Source organism: Leuresthes tenuis, unplaced genomic scaffold, assembly GCF_036924035.1.
Source record: "Leuresthes tenuis unplaced genomic scaffold, fLeuTen1.0.hap1 SCAF_21, whole genome shotgun sequence".
Lineage (NCBI taxonomy): Eukaryota > Metazoa > Chordata > Actinopteri > Atheriniformes > Atherinopsidae > Leuresthes > Leuresthes tenuis.
Window position 1 is genome coordinate 9,657,807 of NW_027325375.1, and position 21,334 is coordinate 9,679,140.

General features: G+C 40.4%; 1 protein-coding gene across 2 annotated transcripts; it reads left to right on the forward strand.

The window, feature by feature from the left end:
* Positions 1 to 884: 884 nt before the first annotated feature.
* On the forward strand, positions 885 to 21,113 carry mpzl1l (myelin protein zero-like 1 like). Of its 2 annotated transcripts, none has more exons than XM_072374652.1 (6): positions 885 to 1,054; positions 5,475 to 5,656; positions 8,681 to 8,891; positions 11,871 to 12,000; positions 15,268 to 15,421; positions 16,381 to 21,113. In XM_072374652.1, the coding sequence occupies exons 1-6, from the start codon at positions 982 to 984 to the stop codon at positions 16,474 to 16,476; spliced, it is 846 nt and encodes a 281-aa protein (XP_072230753.1). In that variant the 5' UTR covers positions 885 to 981; the 3' UTR covers positions 16,477 to 21,113. The 2 variants fall into 2 exon arrangements, with proteins under 2 accessions (XP_072230753.1, XP_072230754.1); XM_072374653.1 differs by having other exon boundaries at positions 15,268 to 15,373.
* The last annotated feature ends 221 nt before the right edge of the window (positions 21,114 to 21,334 follow it).

Here is a 21,334-nt window from a genome sequence, read left to right on the forward strand (position 1 = left end):
CTCCAAAGTGTGCGACATTAGTAAATGATTCCTCTTAAAAATAGTAATGTTTGTAAAGAAATATCATGGTGATCACTCAAATATTTGATGAGATGATCAGTGACAGTATGGAACTGGTCCAAGTCCTTAATATTGTATTGTGTACACTACAGTGGACAGTTTATATCAAGGAAATAATGTTTTTTCATCTCTTTGTGCATGTTTTGCATTATTTCTACCTGTTTAACGTGTGTGCTTTTTGTGTGATTCCGGCCATTGGTTTGATCCCTGGATTCTACAGTTTCTTTGGGCAAGATACCAAACTTTACACTTCCTTTGACGTGCATGTCAGAATTTGGACTCATCATAAAAAGCCCACCAGTAGTGTTGCCATTGTTTGAAGACACTTAGTAAGTAGTTAGTTAGTTGATAATTTTTCTCTCTTTGGTCATTTGTTGAATCTTTGCTGTAATTTTGTGTCTCTTTGTCACCTGCTGTCATTTAGCCTCAAATTGAAATGTGTTCATAATTTTTCAAATGCAATTAAGTTTGACAGATAAGCTCCTGAAAATAACTGCTTTGGACTCATTTGTTGGAAAAGGGTTCCAACCAAAGAACAAATGATGACTTAAGTAATTGTTCATTACGGAAGGCACAAGTGTCCATTTCTTTTCCATACCTTCTCAGGAAACCCCCCTTTTTGTCTTTGTGTTTCTCAGATAAATCATTCAAGAGGCTGAAACCTTATTTTTAGATTATTTTTTTCCGGTGGTTTTGTTCGTCTCTGTGTTGGCCCTGTGATAGACTGGCTACCAGGGTGTAATATGTAACGCCTTTTGTGGAGGGTAACTGTGGCTACCTGGCAAACCTGCAGGGGGCGATGGTTACTCTCAGAGTAGGGCGTCTGCCCTTGTTGCTTTCCATGAAAAAGAAGAGATTTGGACAGCAGAGGTGGGGGAAAAAAAAAAAGCAATAGGAATTACTCCTGTTTACAACAACAGAATGGATCCCAAATGGTCGAATACCCGTTGCAGGAGGATTTTATTGATCGGATTTACGCTATATGTTGCATTAGGTAAGTACTGAGGGCTAACATAGGTTAACGTTCAATTTTGAAATGCTTAAATATGAGCTAATTTTATTAGATGGGATATCAGGATAGCCTGCTAGCGATGTTACTTCGCAGACACAACGTACACCCCCATCCTGAATCCTACTGATTAATATGCCTTTGTTCTGCCTCGCAGGTAGAGTTGGTATCTAACACACTCGGGCACGTTTTTTTTCAGAGGGATGGCAGTTAGTCGTGCCTTACACGTACGTCGACATCACGTTCCAGATTACAGAGGTTAAATTCAGCAGAATCTGAATGGGGATTGGTATGGAAGGTGGCTGCCGCCCTGGTAGTGCCTTCGACTGGAAGGTGACGGTGGACCAGTCATGGCATAAAGGAGGCTAACGAGTTTGTTGTAAATCACAGTTCACGCAAACACGAGTCAACAGCAGTTTTGAATAATGGCCGACGCGAAATGTATCTTTTATAACACAGAAAATAGGTCTTAGGTGTGCTATCGTACATGTAGCGGGGACTGTTTTGTTAGCCGTGTGTAACTACGTGTCACCCGGGAGTAGTCTTTTAACTTACTAACGAGCAAACCAGGTTAGAATATTGTTATTTTCAGTGTTGAAAATCAATTTTTGAAATGTCCAGGATTGATTTGAACCACGGGCGTTGACTGGCGGTTGCTGTATTTTATTAAGACAGCGGCAGCACACCAAACTGTCGGTAATTGACTGGCTCAGCTTCCGAAACCTAAGATAGCATCACATTTCCATGTTGTCTAACCTTTTATTGACCCAAACGACGAAGCTAACATCAGATTTGAAGCCACAAGTAGTAACACAACTGCAGGCCAATGGGTAGGAGTTTTGGCAGTTATGACATAACATTTTTCGACAAATGTTAAATCGGGTCATATTGGTGCTGCATAAATGTTTTTTTTTTTTTTTTTTTTTGTTAAATCGAATTTGGGCTTAGGCCAGTGTTCTGATTTCAAATGCTTCTTTATAGCATTCAGTATGTCTGGCCTCACCAACATGAACTTTGGTGCTTAGTTTAGCCTGTTCAGCACCAACACTACAGATATTAAGTCGACTGTGATTGATTTAGCTTTGCAGTGTCCCAAACTTATTACATGCCCCAAGTGACACATGAGGCATGTGACTCAAATGACAGAATCGGTGACTGTCTGTCATGACCGTACTACAGAAAGTAACATTCAAAACACTCTCTGAACCGCAACAACCAAGTGTTTGCTACAGATAAGCGATCCACTGCTGCTCTGCTTTGAATCTCATGCGGATATCATCTGACTGAAGGGAAATGGATCACGGACATTTCCTTCATTGTAAAATTATCTCCTGCTTCTTACTACACTTCTTACTGGTGTTTGTCACTCTCTCTTTTTTTTTTAAAATGCATTTTATTCCCTGACGTCTGAATTTTGCTGTCTGTTCTCCTTTTGCTTTACATGTTGCTTGTCAGATTATCTGGCTGTAGGAAAACGATGAGGGTCACGTGTTCCTGTCTGCATTGCTTTTTTTTTAATGAATAAAAGATTGTTGTCCATGTGCAAACCTAATTTGCAATGAAGGTGAGTGCACAGTCAAACATTCCCCACTTATGGACAGGTTATTAATCAATAAGCGGTGCTGTTAGTACTTTAGGAGACAAATCGCTGTATTTGTCTTTCTTCTTTGCACCTTGGTAATATGACAAAATACAACGGGAATTTGTCCTTCAGGATTGTGCAGAGTCCATCGGTTGCACAGATTAGTCATCCGTTCTCTTTAGTTGAAATGAACCGAGCAGCATTGGTTCACGCATCTGTTTGAATAACTTCATAGATGACACATCTGAACGATACACATGCCTCTCAGTCTGAAGTCAACCTGTATCGGTGTTAAGCGCAGTCAGATGCTACATACGCAGAGGAGCATCTGGTCTGAGCTCCACTGTCGATGCTGCACAGCACTCCTCATGCTGTCGTTCAGAAAAGAGCAGGCGATCGTTGCTAAAACAACTCCTGACTTTACAGAAAAGCATTGGAGGTGTAAAGTAGTCATGGACAAAAGTGAGGGATACATTTAAACTATTGATTTCTGGGAAATGCTTCCAGAGCACTTTAATAATTTCCTTGCGCTTCAATAACTGAATCATACTCAAATGTATTTAAACAACACATGTGCCAAGAAATCAGGCGTTGACTGATTTTACGTCCAATGTTTACATCTCTATTTTTTCTTCCTTGCTTATAGCGGGAAAACATAAGCCTGTGTTTTTAGCCGATGTGCCAAAAAATAATTGAGGCTTTTACTCTCCCATTGTGCCCTGAAATGTGAACATTTGCTTTTCTGTGGAGTTCTGTGCAAATGAACTAGATCTGAATTACATCTCTGGGTGCAAGATGTCAGCTTGGTCGCTTTATTTGCCAGACAATCGAAATTAAAAAAAAAAAAAAACAGTTGAAACTAATCAGTAGCTGCCCTGAGAGCTTGTCACTGACCAGAGAAAAGCACACACCATGTGCCAGGTGCTGTACTGTCTTTTATGTGTTCCAGAATAACTGAACCAATTTGTTTATTTGTTCCATTGCATGGTTTGACTCCGAAAGACTATTTGACTCTTCTATGCCTCTTTTCCACTGCAGACACTGTCCCGGCTGTATGAGCCTTTTATCATGGCAGCGTTGGGTGAAGTTTCAGTGACTCACAGACAGGAAACAAAACTTCCTTGTGTGTGTGTAGACAGATCATTGCACAATGTGTGCGTGTCAACTGACTCTGTGCACAGAGGTGACATCTCTGAGTGAGCGGAACAACTGGGTGCCACAGAGGTCTGCTTCTGTCTACAGAGGAGAACGTCCACGTTTAAATCTGTGCTTTTGTGTCATAAAACACGCTGATGGATTCATAATTCATGCGGCCAACATACTTATGTGATCTGTGAGCACAGATGAGACCCCCCTGTGTTGATTGCTATTCGCTCTCACAGATTTATGCTTTGGTAAACTATGAGAAAAGATTTCCAAACATTTTCTTTCTTCGTACAGTAAGCAAGTCTGCTGGAGTGTTCAGGGATGTCGTTCTGTCCAATAAACCGAAAAAGCATTAGTGCATAGAGTGAAGTTGAGCTGTGCTTCACCACGTGGGGAGAAGGTTCCCGTATTGTCCAACACACCCACCGTGATGTGGGAATAGAACAGGAGCCAGTTCCAGCTCTGCACTTCTCTGCTGTACAGTGTCTGTTACTGGTCTCAGGAATATAGGATTCTGAGCTGTTGTATGTGTTCAGAATTTTCTCCCTGAAGGATCCTTAAAGATGAGTTTGCGTCATGAGAACTGTTAGTTATTACTTTAAGTTGAATAATGCAAGATTTATTGCCAGTTAATTTTCTTGTTTTTCTTAAGAACGTTCCTTTCAGATGGTGTGCAGTGTGTCCTTAAAACCTCGTTGCTGCAAAAATGCTATTTTCTGTCTGTCGAGCTGTATTATCTCTTACAGTTTACACCGATGCAAGTGAAAAAATGGGAAGAAATGATGTGTCTTTGCGACGGGCTGCTAGTAAAAAAGTGCCTAAAGATAGACCTTAAATGAGCTCCTCCCTCAGTTGTCTGAGATGTATAGACGCTGGTTTATCCTTTGAGTTGGGTGCATTTTGTTTCTTTGGAATGATTCATAGGTCAGAGTTAAGTGGCTAAACAAACCCAAAAAGTAAACACATTCCTCTGAGTATGTAAATCATATACAAGGACTGCACTGAAAATGAGTGAAAAGGCAGAGAAGAGCCTTGAAAGACCTCCAGAAAGTCTCAAACTGTTGCTCAAGACCACTTTAAAAGATTACAAGAGAGAAAGAAAATGAGGGGTGGTTCAAGCCTGCATGCGTGGGTGAAGACGGTACCCTTCAGTACCCTTTTTTTTTTTATTAACTTTGTAGTTGGAACCGCTGCGGTCTACAGAGTACAGTGTGTCTCCTGAACTGTGACGCTCCGCATGCAAAGATCTGGGGATATTGGGAAATGGTGTTTATTGAAGTGCCAGTAAAAGCATTCATTTTGAATCTACTGATACCCCGAAGGGGCTTTAAGGCATGGTGGATGCTATTCTAAAGGCAACGTTTCAGTCCTTGATGTTTTGAATTTTCATATTTTCTGATGGGTTTTCACTGAAGCAGGTCACAGTTGAACGTTTCTCTGCTGTGAAACCATGTGTTTGGCATCTGATAAGCCTTTAAATGCAGCAACCTCCTTCTTAAAGTGAGCTTCCTGCTGGTAAGTCATTGTCTCCCCAGTAGCCTCCTGCGGTGCCCAGTGTTGGTTTAATGCAGCGCTGCTTTCTGTCTGCACCCCCACTAATATGCAGGCGGTGTTCAGCTCTATTGCTGTTGTTTCCTAATACAAGGAACTTTTTTTTATTCCCTCTTTTATTAACAGTCACAAAACACGCTTCTGCTATCGACATACATGCCGACTCTGAGGTGATTGTACAGAACGGCACAACAGGAATTCTTCGATGCACCTTCAAGACCAGTGAAGTGGTCAGCAGCACCACTTCGGTGACCTGGACCTTCCAGTCGAGTCAGCCCGACAATCAGCTCTCCAAAGCTCCCTATGTGGTAAGTTCCCACTGGTTATATCCGCTCGGGGAAGGTTTCCCACACTTTCAGGATGTTTTCCTTTGATTGTTTCATCTGTCCTGACACATGAAGATGGGCTTCAGCTGTTCCTCGGGTTAAATGCTCATTTTGATTGTTTTTTTTGTCATTATACAGTGACTTTCCTTTTATGATGCTTTTGCATTAGATAGTAGTTGTATGTTTTTTTTTTTTTTTTCATGTGTTTATTGTGGCCCTTCTTCTGCTCAAGCAGCATGACTTTTATGTCATCTAACTTCTAATTTCCCTGTTTATTTCTCATTCGAGTACTCCACTGACAACCCTAAATCTCTTTGTAAAGTCTGGGTTTCAGCGGCACAGTTTCCATCCAGTTTGGGTCGCACTCTCTCGGCAAGCAAACTGATTCGGCTGTGGAAGAATAATTCACGGAGCTCGTTACTGACACAGATGAACGTTTCAAACAGAGATTTACCTCGAAGTCGCACTGAGGAAAAAAAAGATACCTTTAACAGCAGTTTTTGTCAAAGGTTCATGTTTAACTCCGTTTCAAGTGATATTTGCTAATTAGAAAGTAAATGCAAAAAAGCAGCTGCATTGAAACCTGCGAGTTTGTGTGTTTTAGTAAAAATGTTCCTTTTTTTTTGTGATACACACTGGTTTTTGTTTACAGAGCGCTCAGGCTGGGCAGGGGCCTCCCTCTCTGCTGCGATCTCCTGCAAATATAATGACACAGCCGAAGGGTCTTTAATTTTCACTGCAGTCGTGCCAGAACAGATGTATGCAGTCAGTGTGTTAGACAATGAGCCAGGAAAAATGTTTTCTTTAAAGCGTCAGCCCTGTCTTGTCAAACAAACTTCACTTGAAAACGGAAAGCTCCACACTTGATGGCAAAGTGTTCCAAATCTGTGGAACTTTGAACGAGAAAGGAGATTATCCAGATGTTATTTTCTTCCATGTTGTTTCAATGGACGTGGCTCTTGTGCTGCAGAATTTAAAAGCTTGAAAGATAATTCGGCTATTTAGCTCTGACGCAAAAGCATCAACTTCTAACAAATCGATTTTATGAATGAAAAATGTCTCGAAGGAAGAAGGCTTTACGTCGGCTACATTTTCTGCGAGTGTTTTATTTTCTAGTAGCTACAGCATCTCTGGTATTACATAATAGAAGAAAACACGCATACAAGCATCACATTTTCAGACTTCCAGAGATCAGCACCGTGTTAATGTGCAAACCACGTTTCAGCTGTTGTTGTAGAGGCGCTGCAGAGTGATGTGTCTCTTCACTCTGAGTCAGTCTGTGGCTCAGAGAGTGCGCGTTAATCAACAGACACAAGTTTCACTGGAGCCGTGATGGATTCAACATCAGTTAGCCGCAGACATAATCTACAACTGCTGTTATTTATTCTTTTGGGGTTTTTTTGTTTGTTTTAAAGCAGTCAGTGCAGACGTTGGATGAGAAGCTCCTGATGCATGTTTTTAACTCTTTGGCAAATCTTTAACCCAACGTTAAAGCGGAACTCTGGTATTTTTAAACCTAGACCTTATTTCTGGCATGAAATACGTTTATCTACTCACCGAGAACAGTTTGGCAAAAGTCGGCGTCCTTTGGAAGCTATTTAGAAAACTCACGATCCATATAACGGAGCGAACAAGGCAGGGATGGTGCAGCCTCGAAATAAGGCATTATCTGTCTTTATTTCACTAATACTTTAAGACGAATGAATGAACAAATGTATACTATAGCTCTGTTAGCTCATAGGTGCTGTTATGTGGCTACTTGCGGCTATAGGAGAGCTAGTGGAGGGATTTCTACACAGGCACTCTACTGGGACCACTTCATCCACACACCCCCCTGGAGCACAGTTTATTTACTCCTTGCTCTGTGACAGCCGGCTAACTTCACACAGAGTTTGCTACAGCTAGTTTTGTGCAACATGGCAGGATATTTATCAGATTTTGACAATGTGAACGACGACTTTGTGTAACATGGATGTTCTTACCGGAGTGAATGAGCTGTGCTGCAGCCATGCGTGTCGATGAAGTGGTCCCAGTAGAGGTGTGTGTAGAATTCCCTCTGTTAGCTGCAGGTAGCCACATAACAGTAGCTATGTGCTAACAGAGCAATAGTACGCGTTCATTCATTCGTCTTAAAGTATTGGTGAAATAAACACAGATAATGCCTTATTTAGAGGCTGCATCGTCCCTGCCTTGTTCACTCCGTTATATGGATCGTGAGTTATCTAAATAGCTTCCGAAGGACGCCGACTATCGCCAAACGGTTCTCCGTGAGTAGATAAACGTATTTCATGCCAGAAATAAGGTCTAGGTTTAAAAAGTTCCCCTTTAATTTTGCACTAATTTGTCTTCTGCAGCGAAATGAAACGTCCGGTCAATGTGCCGCTGTGCCAGGTGTTTGTGTCACTGAGAGAAACCCAGAAAGAGAGATTTAGCTAAGGCAGGTTGTCGTAGCTGACCTTTCCTGACTTCATGTTGGTGGTGCTACATGCAATGTAGACCTATTTTGAGCTTATTGATTTACTCTGAACCCTTACATGATTTATTGTAACACGCTCAGAGTGCTGCAGAACCAGTTTTAATGGCTGTGAACCATTTTTACATCTGCTGTTTAAAAACAGCTCATAAACCCTGATCTTTGTACATCATGTTCTAGTATTATAAATATGGCTGAATTTTCTGGTTGCTGGATGTCTCTCATAATAAAAATGATATGTGAAAGTAAGTATTTAGTGCATGGATTATTGTTCGGGTCCAAAAAAAAAAGAGCAATTGTTCAGCGATTGAAGAGACTTTTAAATATAAAGACAATAATTTACACCCTTATTGCTTAGGTTGTGTATATATATATATATATATATATATATATATATATATATATATATATTAGGTCTTGTCCTCATAGTGTAATGTACATGCAGCAGGATTTGTGTGCACTGAATACTTGGCTTTTTACTCGAGCCTCCAATCCTGTTGTCAAACTTAATCCATTTTTCCCCCTCTTTGCAGATTTATTATTTCTCTAATGGGAAAGGATTTCCGGGACAAGATGAGTTCAAAGATAGAGTGCAGTTTATTGGAGACATCAACAAGAGGGACGTCTCAATACAGCTGAGTCCGGCTCAGTTCAGCGACAACGGAACCTTTTTCTGTGATGTGAAGAACCCACCCGACGTAAAGGGCACGCCGGCCCGAACGGAGCTCAGAGTCGTTCTGAAAGGTGACTTACTGTTGAAATTTAAACTCTGAAGTTAAGCTAATTATTTCTTTTCCCTATGAATATCAGTCCAAGCTACAGGGAGGGTGTTAGGAATCAGAGGAATACTAACGTGCTTTGTTAAAAGGACATTCTTCTTGATTCATTGTGCGCAGAACCATGACCTTGGCCAGACTCTTGTAAGTTGTCTTCACCCACTCACGGATGCCTGAGTCTGATTGGTCTGTCAGGCTGCAGGCTCAGAACACTCTTCTCTTTGCATTTTTCTGTCTTGTTGTGCTCGATCTGTCATGTTTCTTATCAAAAGAGGAGACTTTTATCGGTCAGAGTGGCTTTTCGCTCAAAGATTTATCATTTAGTGTAATATAATAAAATAATATTAACTGGATGGGTGCAGTTTTGGACACAGTGACCTGGATTCCATCAAGGGTAATCTTTAGCCCCTTTTTAGATATGCATTACTTTCCAGTAAGCTGGTGGCAACTGGAATGGGTGTGAATCATGTGTGAATGATCCTCCTGGTGCTGTGATATTTTGCAGTGGTAGTCTCACTAGATCAGACCTCATATCACTCATTCATTCATATCACTTTCAATGTGTCACCAATGTTAACCACAGTCGTCACTTTACACATTATCAGGAAACTGATGGATCTTGTTTTTTAATAAATAAATACCAGCACTGTGGATTTTCCTCGTCCAGGGTTTCACCTGATGGTAATCAGCCGCAGCACGGAGTAGGATCTAAGCCAGATTAATGAGCTGCAGATGAAGTTTCTGCTCAGTCTGATTGTATAAAAATGTTTTCGACTGCTCCCACCCTTTGCCGTTTTGTTTAGCACAATGCTGTGTGCTTGTTAGCTTGATATGCATCTTTAGCTCTCTGAGGACGACGGTGCAGCTTCTGACAAACATCAGTCAATGTGCTGAAAGTGTTCTCAGGTGAAGAAAACACTGAGTTGTTAACAGCTCCATTATCACTAATACACTTAAACCTTTAAAAGCATAACAGTGACTCTTCAATAAGTTTCGACATGTAGAAAAGTAGTTTAAGCTGCTTCCATCTACTGTCTGTACTTATTAAACAACCACGCTGACATGAACTGTTGTAAGAAAACCGTCACTCTACAGAGACTGTTATGTTATACTCCACTTTATGTACTGTCCAATCAAGTGCTAAAGGCAAATATCGCACGTGCACTTTGGCTCTTTACGTCACTTTCACAGTAGTTACCAGATTATGAATGACAGGTCTGAACACATCGACTCTCATGAGTCAAACAACTTTGTGGTCATGCACAAAATGATGTGATCACGTCTTTTTGCTATCAACATAATTTTTTAATGAGATTGTCACGATAATGGTCCAAAAACTGTGAAAATACATGGTTTATGTTGAAATAGCGCCAGCTATTTGTGGCGGAAGACTTAGAAATGTATAAATTGTTCTAACACAGCACAGATATCCAGCAGGTGTGCTTGTGTTTGTTGTCAGTTACAAGAGGGAATGAGTTCATGCGATGGCTTGTTATTTTTGGTTTGCCAGCGGCTGCCAGGTGCCAGTTTGTTCTGTATCTTTGTATCTAGGAAGCAATACTGTGCCAAAATGGAAGCCGTCTGCTCGAGTCAATGCGTTTGCATTTCTTTTCCTTTTATGTTGGCTCTCATAAAAAGCTGCTTTGGTATTCTGTCTAAACACACAAAGCGTTTGTATGTGCTGAATGGATGAGTAGGCAGGGACACTTTTAACAGTTAAACTTTGAGATCATGTTTTATTTTGGGTTGCATAGTGTTATTTGTACATGGTGCGGAGACTGAGCGAGTGATGTGGCCCCTTTACAGAGAATCTCATTTGTGTCTGAAGTGTGTGTAAAAAGCGACACTCCTAAATATTTTTCAGTGAAGTCCTTTTATTGTAGTTTTATTTACCGGAGAACTACAATTTAAAAAAAATCCTCGTTACCCAAGTACTTCAGTACTGAGTTCATCTTTTATCTGAATGGAGCCGCTTTAGCTCCCGTCTCTGCGAAGCCAAAGGCAACAGGTAGTCGTTAGCTGCTAGCCACCTAAAACGGGGTTAAAATGCCCGAAGATTAACGGCGGAAACTGTGGCTGCGCGTCTCAACAAAACACCCTTCACTGCGGTGTTGTACAGAAAAAAGGCGAAGGCAGCAATTGAGGCCAGTTATGGTGATGACACAAAGCTTTCCTCGGGTTTGTTGGGTCACATTTTTTGTAAACCATATTTGTTTGTGCTTTCAGACCTGTTTCAAAAACAATCTGAGAGCGTTTTCTCTTGTATGCCACATGCAGTTACTGAGGAGAGAGCCGTCACATTTGAACAAACATTGTGCTAGAAAACTGCTGACAATTTAAAGTGGGGTTGAATACAACAATTGCTCTTTTTGGTGTTACTGAGAGTAAAAAATGTCTGAAACTAATTGATGTTCCGGTGTCAGTGCTAACAAGCCTGATGCACAACTGCTCAGCTTTATCAAAGCTGATAGAAATCACACACAAGAAATGAAAAGAGTAGAGGTCACATAACCAGACCCCTCTCTGTATTTCATAAGGATGCATGCCTCTGGTGTTGATTTTCTTGATGTGTACCTCTTGTGTAGGTCTTGGCTCTAACATGTTTCTTCTTTCATATAAATCAGTTTCATTTCTTGAGACTTTACCCACCTGTAACACAAACTTCCAACATTGTAAAGTGATTCATGGAAAGAAGACATAAAGAAAAGTACAACAGGTTGCTTTCGAGTCAGATTTCTTCACATGTAACTGATATTTCTCATATGTTTCTGTCTTTTGTGTGAGTGCATATGGAAAAAAGCGAAACAGTAGCTTTCCCAAGAAGATTTATTTAACCCAAAAAAGGTTAACATGCATGTGGGGAAGAAAAAGTGAATGCATAAAAAGCCAGGAGTCAGAATGGCAGTTGTAAATGTGATCTTTGAGTGCGTCTGTTGTGTTCCTGCAGAGTCTCTTCCTCAGAACAACACGGCCATGATAGTGGGAATAGTTTGCGCTGCTTTATTTGTGCTCGTCCTCGTCGCTGTAGCCGCCTGCCTTGTCATGAGGATGCTTCACAACCGCCATGATTACGAAGGGTAAGTGTGCTATTTTACCTCCCACGGTCACTCTTTGGTTAACTTCAAAGCAGCGCCATCAGTGCACAGCATCTAGTTTCTGACAAACCAACAGGATTTGACAGCAGCCGGAAGCCACGGATCTTCACTTTTACACACGCGCATCTCGTTATTTGAAACTTTGGCCACAAGTTTTCATCTCAATCAGTGATTTTGATCAAATTCTTTAAGAAAAAGAATCAATATCAGATATTTTCCTGCTCTGTCAACTAGCATGCACCATAACGGAGTCTAAGATAGATTTAGTTTACTGCTCACACTAAAGATTCCACAATTTACACTTAAGATGTTTAATGATGTTGATTAAAAGGTTGTTTCACAGACAAATGATGGGGGTGATTAATTCATCGGGTCGTAACTGACTCTTTACAATAAATTTTTGTTCCTTTGTTTAAATCCAGATGTGTATCATTTTCTTTTAACGCTTCAAACGGGAATGATTTTGGCTGCATTTAAGGTTTTTTTCCTCTGGGCACGTGTGTGGGCCTTGTCACAGGCTGCTTTATATTTATAAAGAAGGAACAGTAAAGTTTTATGATTCTAACCTTCCCTGCATGGGAGACGGGTCACTCTGTGTACTTACTGGAAAATAATAACGTGTTTTTGGGTGTTTGGATGATCTAATGTAGTTACTAATTATTAACATAATTTGTCTTTTAAAACTAGATTTTGATTGCTTGAGATCCTTTGACCGTGTTGATCTTGCATGCTCCAGCAATACTCTCTCATGATCCTTGTTAAACTCAGTGAGAAGTCTGGTATTAGCTCAGATATGAGAGATGTTGGAATGGCATCCTGGCTAATTCCGTCAGGAAACATCTCGCAGCTCTCGCCTGGCTGTTGAGCGGTTTGATCCTGTGAGCTGAACCAGCAAACTTTGGGGTTGCTGTTTGCACTGGTGCCAGTCATTTTCCTTCATTACAGTGTGTTGACACAACTCATTTCTACTAACCTTCTCCATTAACATCACTAATGTGCTTGTTGTTTACTAAGCAACATGCAGTTAAGTAACCTGGTCAGCTTTCTCCTTCAAAGTTAATCTCTTAACTGTCACATGAGCAGCCTGGTTACTTTAATGTAAAGTAAATGATTAGATAAACCTGGTTTCCTCTAAATAGTTCACATTATTATTGCACCATAATTGGGTTGAGCAGCACTAATAACACAACAAATGTCCTGTTCAGACTGCTGTTTCAAATCTTTTTTCCAATTTACCCACATTGATTTATTGAAAGTCTGCAGCAGTAAATAAATACAATAATACCTATCCAGTTGGATGTGTTCAGGCGTCTCTGTCCAGCCGTTCACATAGTCATCATTCAGAATGCGCTGCTGTTAGCAAAGCATTTCGCAACATGGAGAACAACAGTTTGGACAATGCTGAAATAAATTGTCTGCTCGCATGTTTAGGGGAGACATCTGCAAAACTAGAAGGAACATACCAGAACATCGCAGTTTATCACACTGGAAAAGCCGTGTCGCCAGTGTATCTGCGTCTCGACTGGCTTGGAAATGTCTCCACACACAGATCACTATGAAACAAATAAGAGCGTGGATGGTCTGTCCTTTGATTGGCCTGCAGTCTGAACAAAGCCAAGAACCTGGAATATGTGACCAGGGAAATTACAACATCCTGCATTCAAACACGTGGCCCCTCCTGCTCAACCAGGTTACTGAAGTGCATGTAAAGCAGTTTTTGTCCATCCTCTTTGGTTGATAATCTCCAAATCTAACCACTGTCTTCCTCATGTTCCATGTTTCGTGTTTTGGGTTGATGAACTTCCATCATCCACTGCTTTTTCTCATGAGACATGTTTACTCGGCAGAAATGTTTACAGGCTTTTTGCTTAACAGCGTTCAGTCAGCTTGTAATGATGGGGCAATAAATCATTCAACACGCAGTGTTCATGTTGAGTTTCTCAGGTGAACTGCCTCTCATACTTGTACTTATGATCATAGTGTCTTTACTAGAGATGCACTGAGAACCTGTGACTCTTTAATAGTCCTGCTAGAAATAATATTTTATTTTGATCAATTTGTTGTTTAATTTGGATTCAAATTTCCACAAACCCATAATGGCGTCCTTTGACAGTTTTTTTTTACTAATCGACCTGCAAACAAAAACGCAGATATCGGGGATTATAATTCAGAAAATATGGAGAACTGTGACAACTTTCTGCAGGAACAATAACTGTTAACGTTAGTCATGGAAAAAAAGATCTGCGAGTCTATTCACAAATAGAACCAGCTGGTGTTCTGGACCTGCACTTATTCAAGTAATCAATCATTTAAAGCGCAAAATGTGTTCTACCAATACAAGTGGTTATTAAGTATTATTTATATTGTGCAGTAGTCATAAATCTGTCCTATAAAGTAATGAATGAACAACGGAAGCGTTTATTAAGATTTTGTCAAGTATTTGACACTTCAAACCCAAAATTCAAACTAAAGTTGATGTAAATAACTTGAACTTGAGGAAACAGCCCGTTTGTACAGAATTTACGAGCTTTACTTTTGTAGCCGGAGCCATCGGGTCTATAAAACAAGCTGCTTGTGTGGTTGTGCTCTGTTGTGTGTGGAGCATATTTAGCAATGTTGGCATTTCCAGCATGAAATGTTAGAAAATCATCAGCAATGCTTCTAAAACCCAAGTCGACGCCCACAGACTTCTTTTAACGTATACAGCCCAACAATCCAGGGAAAAAGTGGCTCCACATATAAAAACAACAATAAAGCAATGAAATAAGGTTAAAGAAAAATAATAGGGTTAAAATAAATGTGAAAGGTTGTGTGAAGAAGGAAAACTGATTATTTTATATTTATAAATCATCATATTTACATTATATTAAATTAAGATATTTTGAAATATATATAAATGTTTGAACATGTAATTCCATATCCATACTGAACATTTGAACTCCTGCCAGTTGTTATTGTTTCTGCAGATTTGTTGCCACACGACATTGTGCCAAAAGATGAGATCATTATCTTATCCATCCTCAAAGCATGGCACCATTTTATTCTGGGTATTTGGAAGCGACACGAGTCCCCACCTGATACCATCTAAATGCCATCAGTGCACCTCTAATCTGCGCTCAGCTGCATTGTTTCATGTGCTCATCTCTCATTGCTTTATTTTTGTCTTGTATCCCATTATGTGTGTTTGTCTCGATTTGACTGTGCACCAATGATTGCTCGACACCATGGCAAATCGTAACCCTAAACTAGATGTACGTCCTTGGAAAGCGTGAGCTCTCAGGTTCCGCAGCCACGAAAGAAGGTGGAGTCCGGCCGGGAGGGCTCCAGGTGTACCAGTCCCTCGGGTCCACTACAGGTAGGAGCTGGGGGACAAAGAAATCCACTGGCTGCCACCATTTCACCGGTAAAACTTGCACTAAATGTGGCTGGATCCTTTCTACATGCACACGTCTCAATAAGTTTATTATCGCTGAAGATTATTTATGTGTCGCTTATCAGAACTGGAGTTACAGAATTGTCACTTCTGGTGTTAAGTCTGTGAGTTTGATGCAAAGCTACAGGTGTCCTGTCAGTTTGTTTTTGCTTTAGAAATAAAAAAACCGTAACGTCTCCTTTTATGCAGTTATGTGTCCAACTATACACTAAAAAGCCACAGCATTAAAATCGCCTCCTTTTATTGTCTGTGGCTCCTCTCAGGCCACCGACACACCCTGTACTTACTAGCCAGGGATCATTTGGATGTTCGTTTGTTCAGGACGGGAACTTTTCTGATGACACTGTTTGGATGATCTGAGAGTTTGGAGGCAGGGTCAACACTTTGAGCTCTTTGTTGTGTTCCTTAAAGCTCTTCCTGACCTATTTTAGCGGCTTGTGGAGGGCCACATTCCCCTGCATGGGGAGTACGCTGCCGTGAGGTTACAATTGTGACAGGGTGGCATCGACAAGAATCTCAGGCTTTCCAGCAGAACTTCAGAACAAGTTGATCCAACTTGCAGTTATTTGTATGACATTTAATCATCACCCAACTTTTCTTAATTTCTGCAGCCTTGCCTGTCAGTGGTTTTAATGTTGTGGCTGATTAATGTGTGAACTAATTGTCTAAGCTCATCTTTGTACATAACAGCCTGTATTCAGGAGTTTTTACCATCGCACAGAACACTATTTAGGCCCGTCAGTCAAAAACTGTTGAGGAGAAGAAAGAGAGTCATCTGCATTCAACAAGCTTCCTGTTTGCTGTTTTTTTTTTTTTTCTGAATCTGAATTTATGGGATTTTTGCCTTTTTTTTTCTTTTTTTTCTTTTTTTTTTTTGTTAGTACAATGACTGCTTCTCATCTCTGCTCTGTGTTGTCGTTGTGCTCCAGGGCCCGGTGATATACGCCCAGTTGGATCACTCAGGCAGCAAAAACTCCTTCCATAAGATGGAGCCAGTGGTCTACGCTGACATTCGTAAAAACTGAAGATGGGGACCAAAAAGAAAAAAGAAAACACAGTCAAGTATGAGACCTCTCTATCAGCTGCTCTTGGGAAGGGTGGGGATATTTCAACAGGGACAGAATTGGTGCAGTTTGTCTTTTTTTTTTCTCTCCCCCCCTCCCCTTTTCTCCTTATTTTGTCCTCTGAAAGCATGAAGCTGTAATATGATAAAGTAATGTCTCCATGTGCTTTGTTGTAAAAAGAATAAGAGCTAGGAAAACACTTCAGTTGACAGTGGACCATTACATCAGCCTTGAAATTGTTCTCCACTACAGGGATTAAAGTCAGAATAAGAATGCCTTCATAGATATCATTCCAATGTAAAATATTTATATTTTCTAATCCTTGTAGTCTTGTACCCCCCCAACCCCTCCCACCCCCCTTAGAAAAGCAGAAATTCTGCCTGCTGTTGCACTTACTTGGCGAAAGCTTCTACTAGTGCAACAGCCTGCAGGAGACAGTCTTCTCCATGGGAGGCACTTCCATAGTGATCTTGTTTTGTAGAGGCATAGTAAACTAGAGTAAGATTTTACATCGCCCACAGTAACTTTGCATGCAGTTGTAATAACATCTAGAATATAAAGTTGGTACGCCTCACTCAGCTAGTTTTGCGCAGAAGAAGCCGTCTGACGTCGTGTTACTGTGAATGCTTCAGCTCTCTGTGAAGTTCTGGCATGTTGCTGTGGTACCTTTAAAGACATTAACTCCCTTACGGTTTTCACCTCAGTGGAACGCGGAGCATCTTTGAGTTTGAAAAACTCGGAGTGGCTCCGGCTTTGTCATTCCGTTTCATCCCTTAAAGAACATTTAAACACACTCTAGCGGTGCTGCCCAGCTAGATTTCTATGTTCTCCGTCACTGCCTTCTGGAGGTGTGACTTTAAAAAAAATATTTTGGGCAGCTTCTTATTTCCTGTCGGCTTTGTTTGAAACGTGCATGTTGACAAAAATGTTCATTTGAGGTAAAAGATATCCTTTTCTGAGAACCGGGAGATGTCATTTGTTAAACAAAAGTTCTAAATACACTGTTTGCATGCAATTTACTAACGCAACAAGCATTATTACAAAATAACTGTTTTTTATCTATGTATTATGTTAAACTTTTTCCTCTCTAAAGGGCCAAATATCTGATATCAACAGTTTTTTTTTTCCCAGATGCTTTTAAGCTTTAAATGCATTCCAACTTTTTTTTTTCTTTTGTCTTTTAAACGGTTTGTCTTAAAGCGTTCTAAAGCCGAATTTGTCTTTATAATTTTCTTTCCGGTTCAGTTACCGAGGAGAATATTTGTGTTGCAACCAGTCTGAAAGCCATCATGTTGTGATTCAGAATGCAGTAAATGTCCTAAGCTGCCCAGTGTTTGTTGATAATTCTTGCTCATCATTTAAGATATCGTGCTGTTTACTGTAACTCATTCCAGTGTGGTATGGTTGTGGATGTCGTTCCATAGAGGACATTAGTTTGCTGTAGAGGGTCAAGAAAGTCGTTGACTTGCTTAATGCTTTCTCTCTTGAGTCTTCATTGTTAGTCGCAGACACTCTGACATGTGTACGCAGTGCCTGCCGGCAGCCTTCAGCCGGTTATTTCAAAATGGTTTGAATTAATTTGTCTTCGGTCCACAACACACAAAAAAAAAACGTCTAAATAAAGCCCAAGTTCGATGAGCTTTAAGTATGTTTGTTACAAACAATGATCCATTGGTTGAAAAGGAATTCAAACTGCTGCGCATTTAGTTAGGAATTGCAATTATTTAGTGAATCTTGATGTTTACGACCACACAATACACTGCTTAAAACAGGCAAATTCCTGCAACAGGTGAGAACGATTAGCAGCGTTGTGCTTCCTCAGGCGGCCGTTATTAGTTTAGGCTCGTTTGCTCTCTGAACTGGAGGGTTTTGATAAGGGGACGCGTCTGCCCTGATGCCTTTCCAAGGTCGGCCCACATTTCAACAGGTTTTAGAGCAAAATATCATGTACTGGAAGTTGTGCAAGTGCAATTTTTTTGTGCAATAAATGGGAAAGGAAACGCCAACTGCTGCTGCTGCTTTCGGCCTTTTTTTTCCTAAAACCGCAGCTTATTTCTTGGGGTGTTAATATGGCTGCGAGTCAGCTCCAGAGACAACAATGAGGGAAGTCATGAATACATACTGTGGTGACGAGGAGCAGGGGAGAAAACGGGTGAGGCCGTCTGCTTTAAACGGCAGTTAAACCAGTTTTCTGATGCAGAGTCACTGCTGAACCTCCTTCATATTGTAGTGATGCTTTGCAAGCCTGAAGTTTTTTTTTTTTTTTTGACAACTAATAAATCCTAATCGCTCAAATGTACAACAGCAAAACAAAAAAAGATTGAGATTACACGTATTTCTGCATTCTAGAAATGTGAAGCGACGATCGTTGAACCAAAATATGGAATTTATAGATTTTCTTGATCATGTTTAGTTTTTAGAAACATTGAAAGCAGGATCGATTGTGTCGTAAAAGTTTTAAAAAAACAAAAAAGGAAATGAACATGAACTTTTTTTTTTCCTAATGTTGGTTCTGTACATTAGCAGAATGAATTTTGAATTAAACTGCTCGGGTGCAGTTGAAGTGAAAAAACTTTCAGCTTTAATTCAGCAGGTTGAACAAAAAAAATGTGAGGAACTAAAGCCTTTTTAAATTTTTTTTTAAATATAAAATCCTTTAATTTCAGAGGATCGAAAGTAATTCGACAAATTAAATAACTGAAAATAAAATGGTCATTTCTAATACTCGGTTGAGAACCCTTTGCTGGCAGTGACAGCCTGAAGTTTTGAGCTCATGGAGGTCACCAGATGCTGGGTTTCCCCAGCCTTTCGAATGCTCTTCCAGGCCTTTGCTGCAGCAGCTTTCAGCGGTCGTTTGTAGGCCGCCTGATCAATTTGACTGCATTTAACTGGATTTGAGCAGACGGCATGTCTCTGAGCACCTCAGAGTTCATTCGGCTGCTTCTGTCCTGTGTCACATCATCAATAAACACTCGTGTCCCAGTGCCACTGGCGTCCAAACCTGCACTGCCTCCGCTGTGTTTTACAGATGAGGTGGTATGCTTTGGATCACAAGCTGTTCTTTGGATCATGCCTTCTCCATACTTTTTTCTCGCCTTCATTCTGGTAGAGGTTGAAGGTTGAGGTTTTTCTGTTTTCGCAGCTTAAGGATGGCTTGTTTCACCTGTGAGGAGAGCTCCTTTGACCGCATGCTGTCTGTTCACAGCAAAATCTTACAAATGCAAGCGCTGCACCTCCAATCAACTCCAGGCCTTGTATCTGCTTAACTGATGATGACATAATGAAGGTATTCCCCACACCTGCCCATGAAATGGCCTTTGAGTCAATTGTCCAATTACTTTTGGGCCCTTTTAAAAGGGTGGCACATGTTAAGTAGCTAAAACTTCTAAACCCTTCATCCAATTTGAATGTGGATACCCTCAAATGAAAGCTGAGCGTCTACACATTATGTCCATGTTTATTATGTAACTATAATTGGAATATGTTTCGGTAAACAGGTAAAAATATGTATGGCCCTAACTGTAAGTGTCTGCTAAGTCCTCACCTGTGGCTTTATGGGAACTCACCTCTGAAGACAAAGTCAGTGAGAATTTACAGGGATATGTAACGTAAAGATGATAGACCTAAACAGAAAATGCCTCCCGTACACGATGGTCACTGTAGATAGATTGTTTAAATGATCTATTTTCTTATTTGTTTGTCACCAGAAGCTAAATGTAAAGCACCAATAAACAGAGCTGAATGTTTTTGTTGATTAATGGAGCTAATTCGTGTGTAAAAGCCAGCAGTGGTACATTTGCAGCAAGACTGCGCAGTCAGAAATTAGATCAGTGTAAGAATTTCAGCAAGTTTCTCCATGGGGTGATAAATGCTTCTCAACTTCTATTCATAGCTGCCTTCTGACCGAAGACATCTTTAATTCTGTCCATTCTGATAACACACCATGCAGGCACTGTGTCGTCTTCCACCTTCTCTGTTTAAGTCTCTTCTGTTGGTTCTTGTTTGCTTTGTTCACTACTCGGCAGCATTAATTTCAATGTACTGACCAAAAAGAGCAACCCATTAACTGCTGGTCGCTTTGCTCCTGACCGTGACTTGTTGCAGTGTTTAGTGCTGTTGTAGAAATTGTGATGTAAACTATAAATTATGAAAGCCTCCCGATTTGACCAAACTGATGTGCAGCACTTGGTGATTTGAGTGAACGAAGGTTGCACTGTTCACCCATGACCGGTCTTAAAAGTGCGTGCTCCGTGTTTTTCGATGGTAAATAGTTGTGTGTTATTTGCGAATTGTTTGATATGTTATGTTATGTAAAATCTGCACTATGTCTTGCATATCAAAGACAACAATGCCCTGTGATTATTTTTGTTTTTTTTGTTCATCTCTCAGTGACCTTGGCCTCAGTTTAACGTCTTTAAAACTGGAATGTTGTACATTTAGTGCCTTTTACATTTCATCTGCTAACTTGAACATCTGCTCAAAATAGAAAAGATAAGATCCATTTATTTTCCTTTTATTGTATGTATTTTTTTATACACATAATATCGCCTCTGTATCCACTGTTCAAATTTTATATAAAACCTACTCCTGGCCAATCATTCTTGTGTTTGCTCTGATTATTTTGTTCTCGCTCCTTTAAATAAAATGAAGCCTAAAGATCATATTTGTTGCTCTCAAACTTGCATTCTGCCACTTGAAATAATTAATTTGTGGCTTGCTGTTTATATGAAACATTATTAAATGTGTTTGTCATATTTCAGCAGCCTTAGCTCCGACTTTTTACCTTGAAAACCGGCTCTGGATCTGTTTGGTGAGGTTA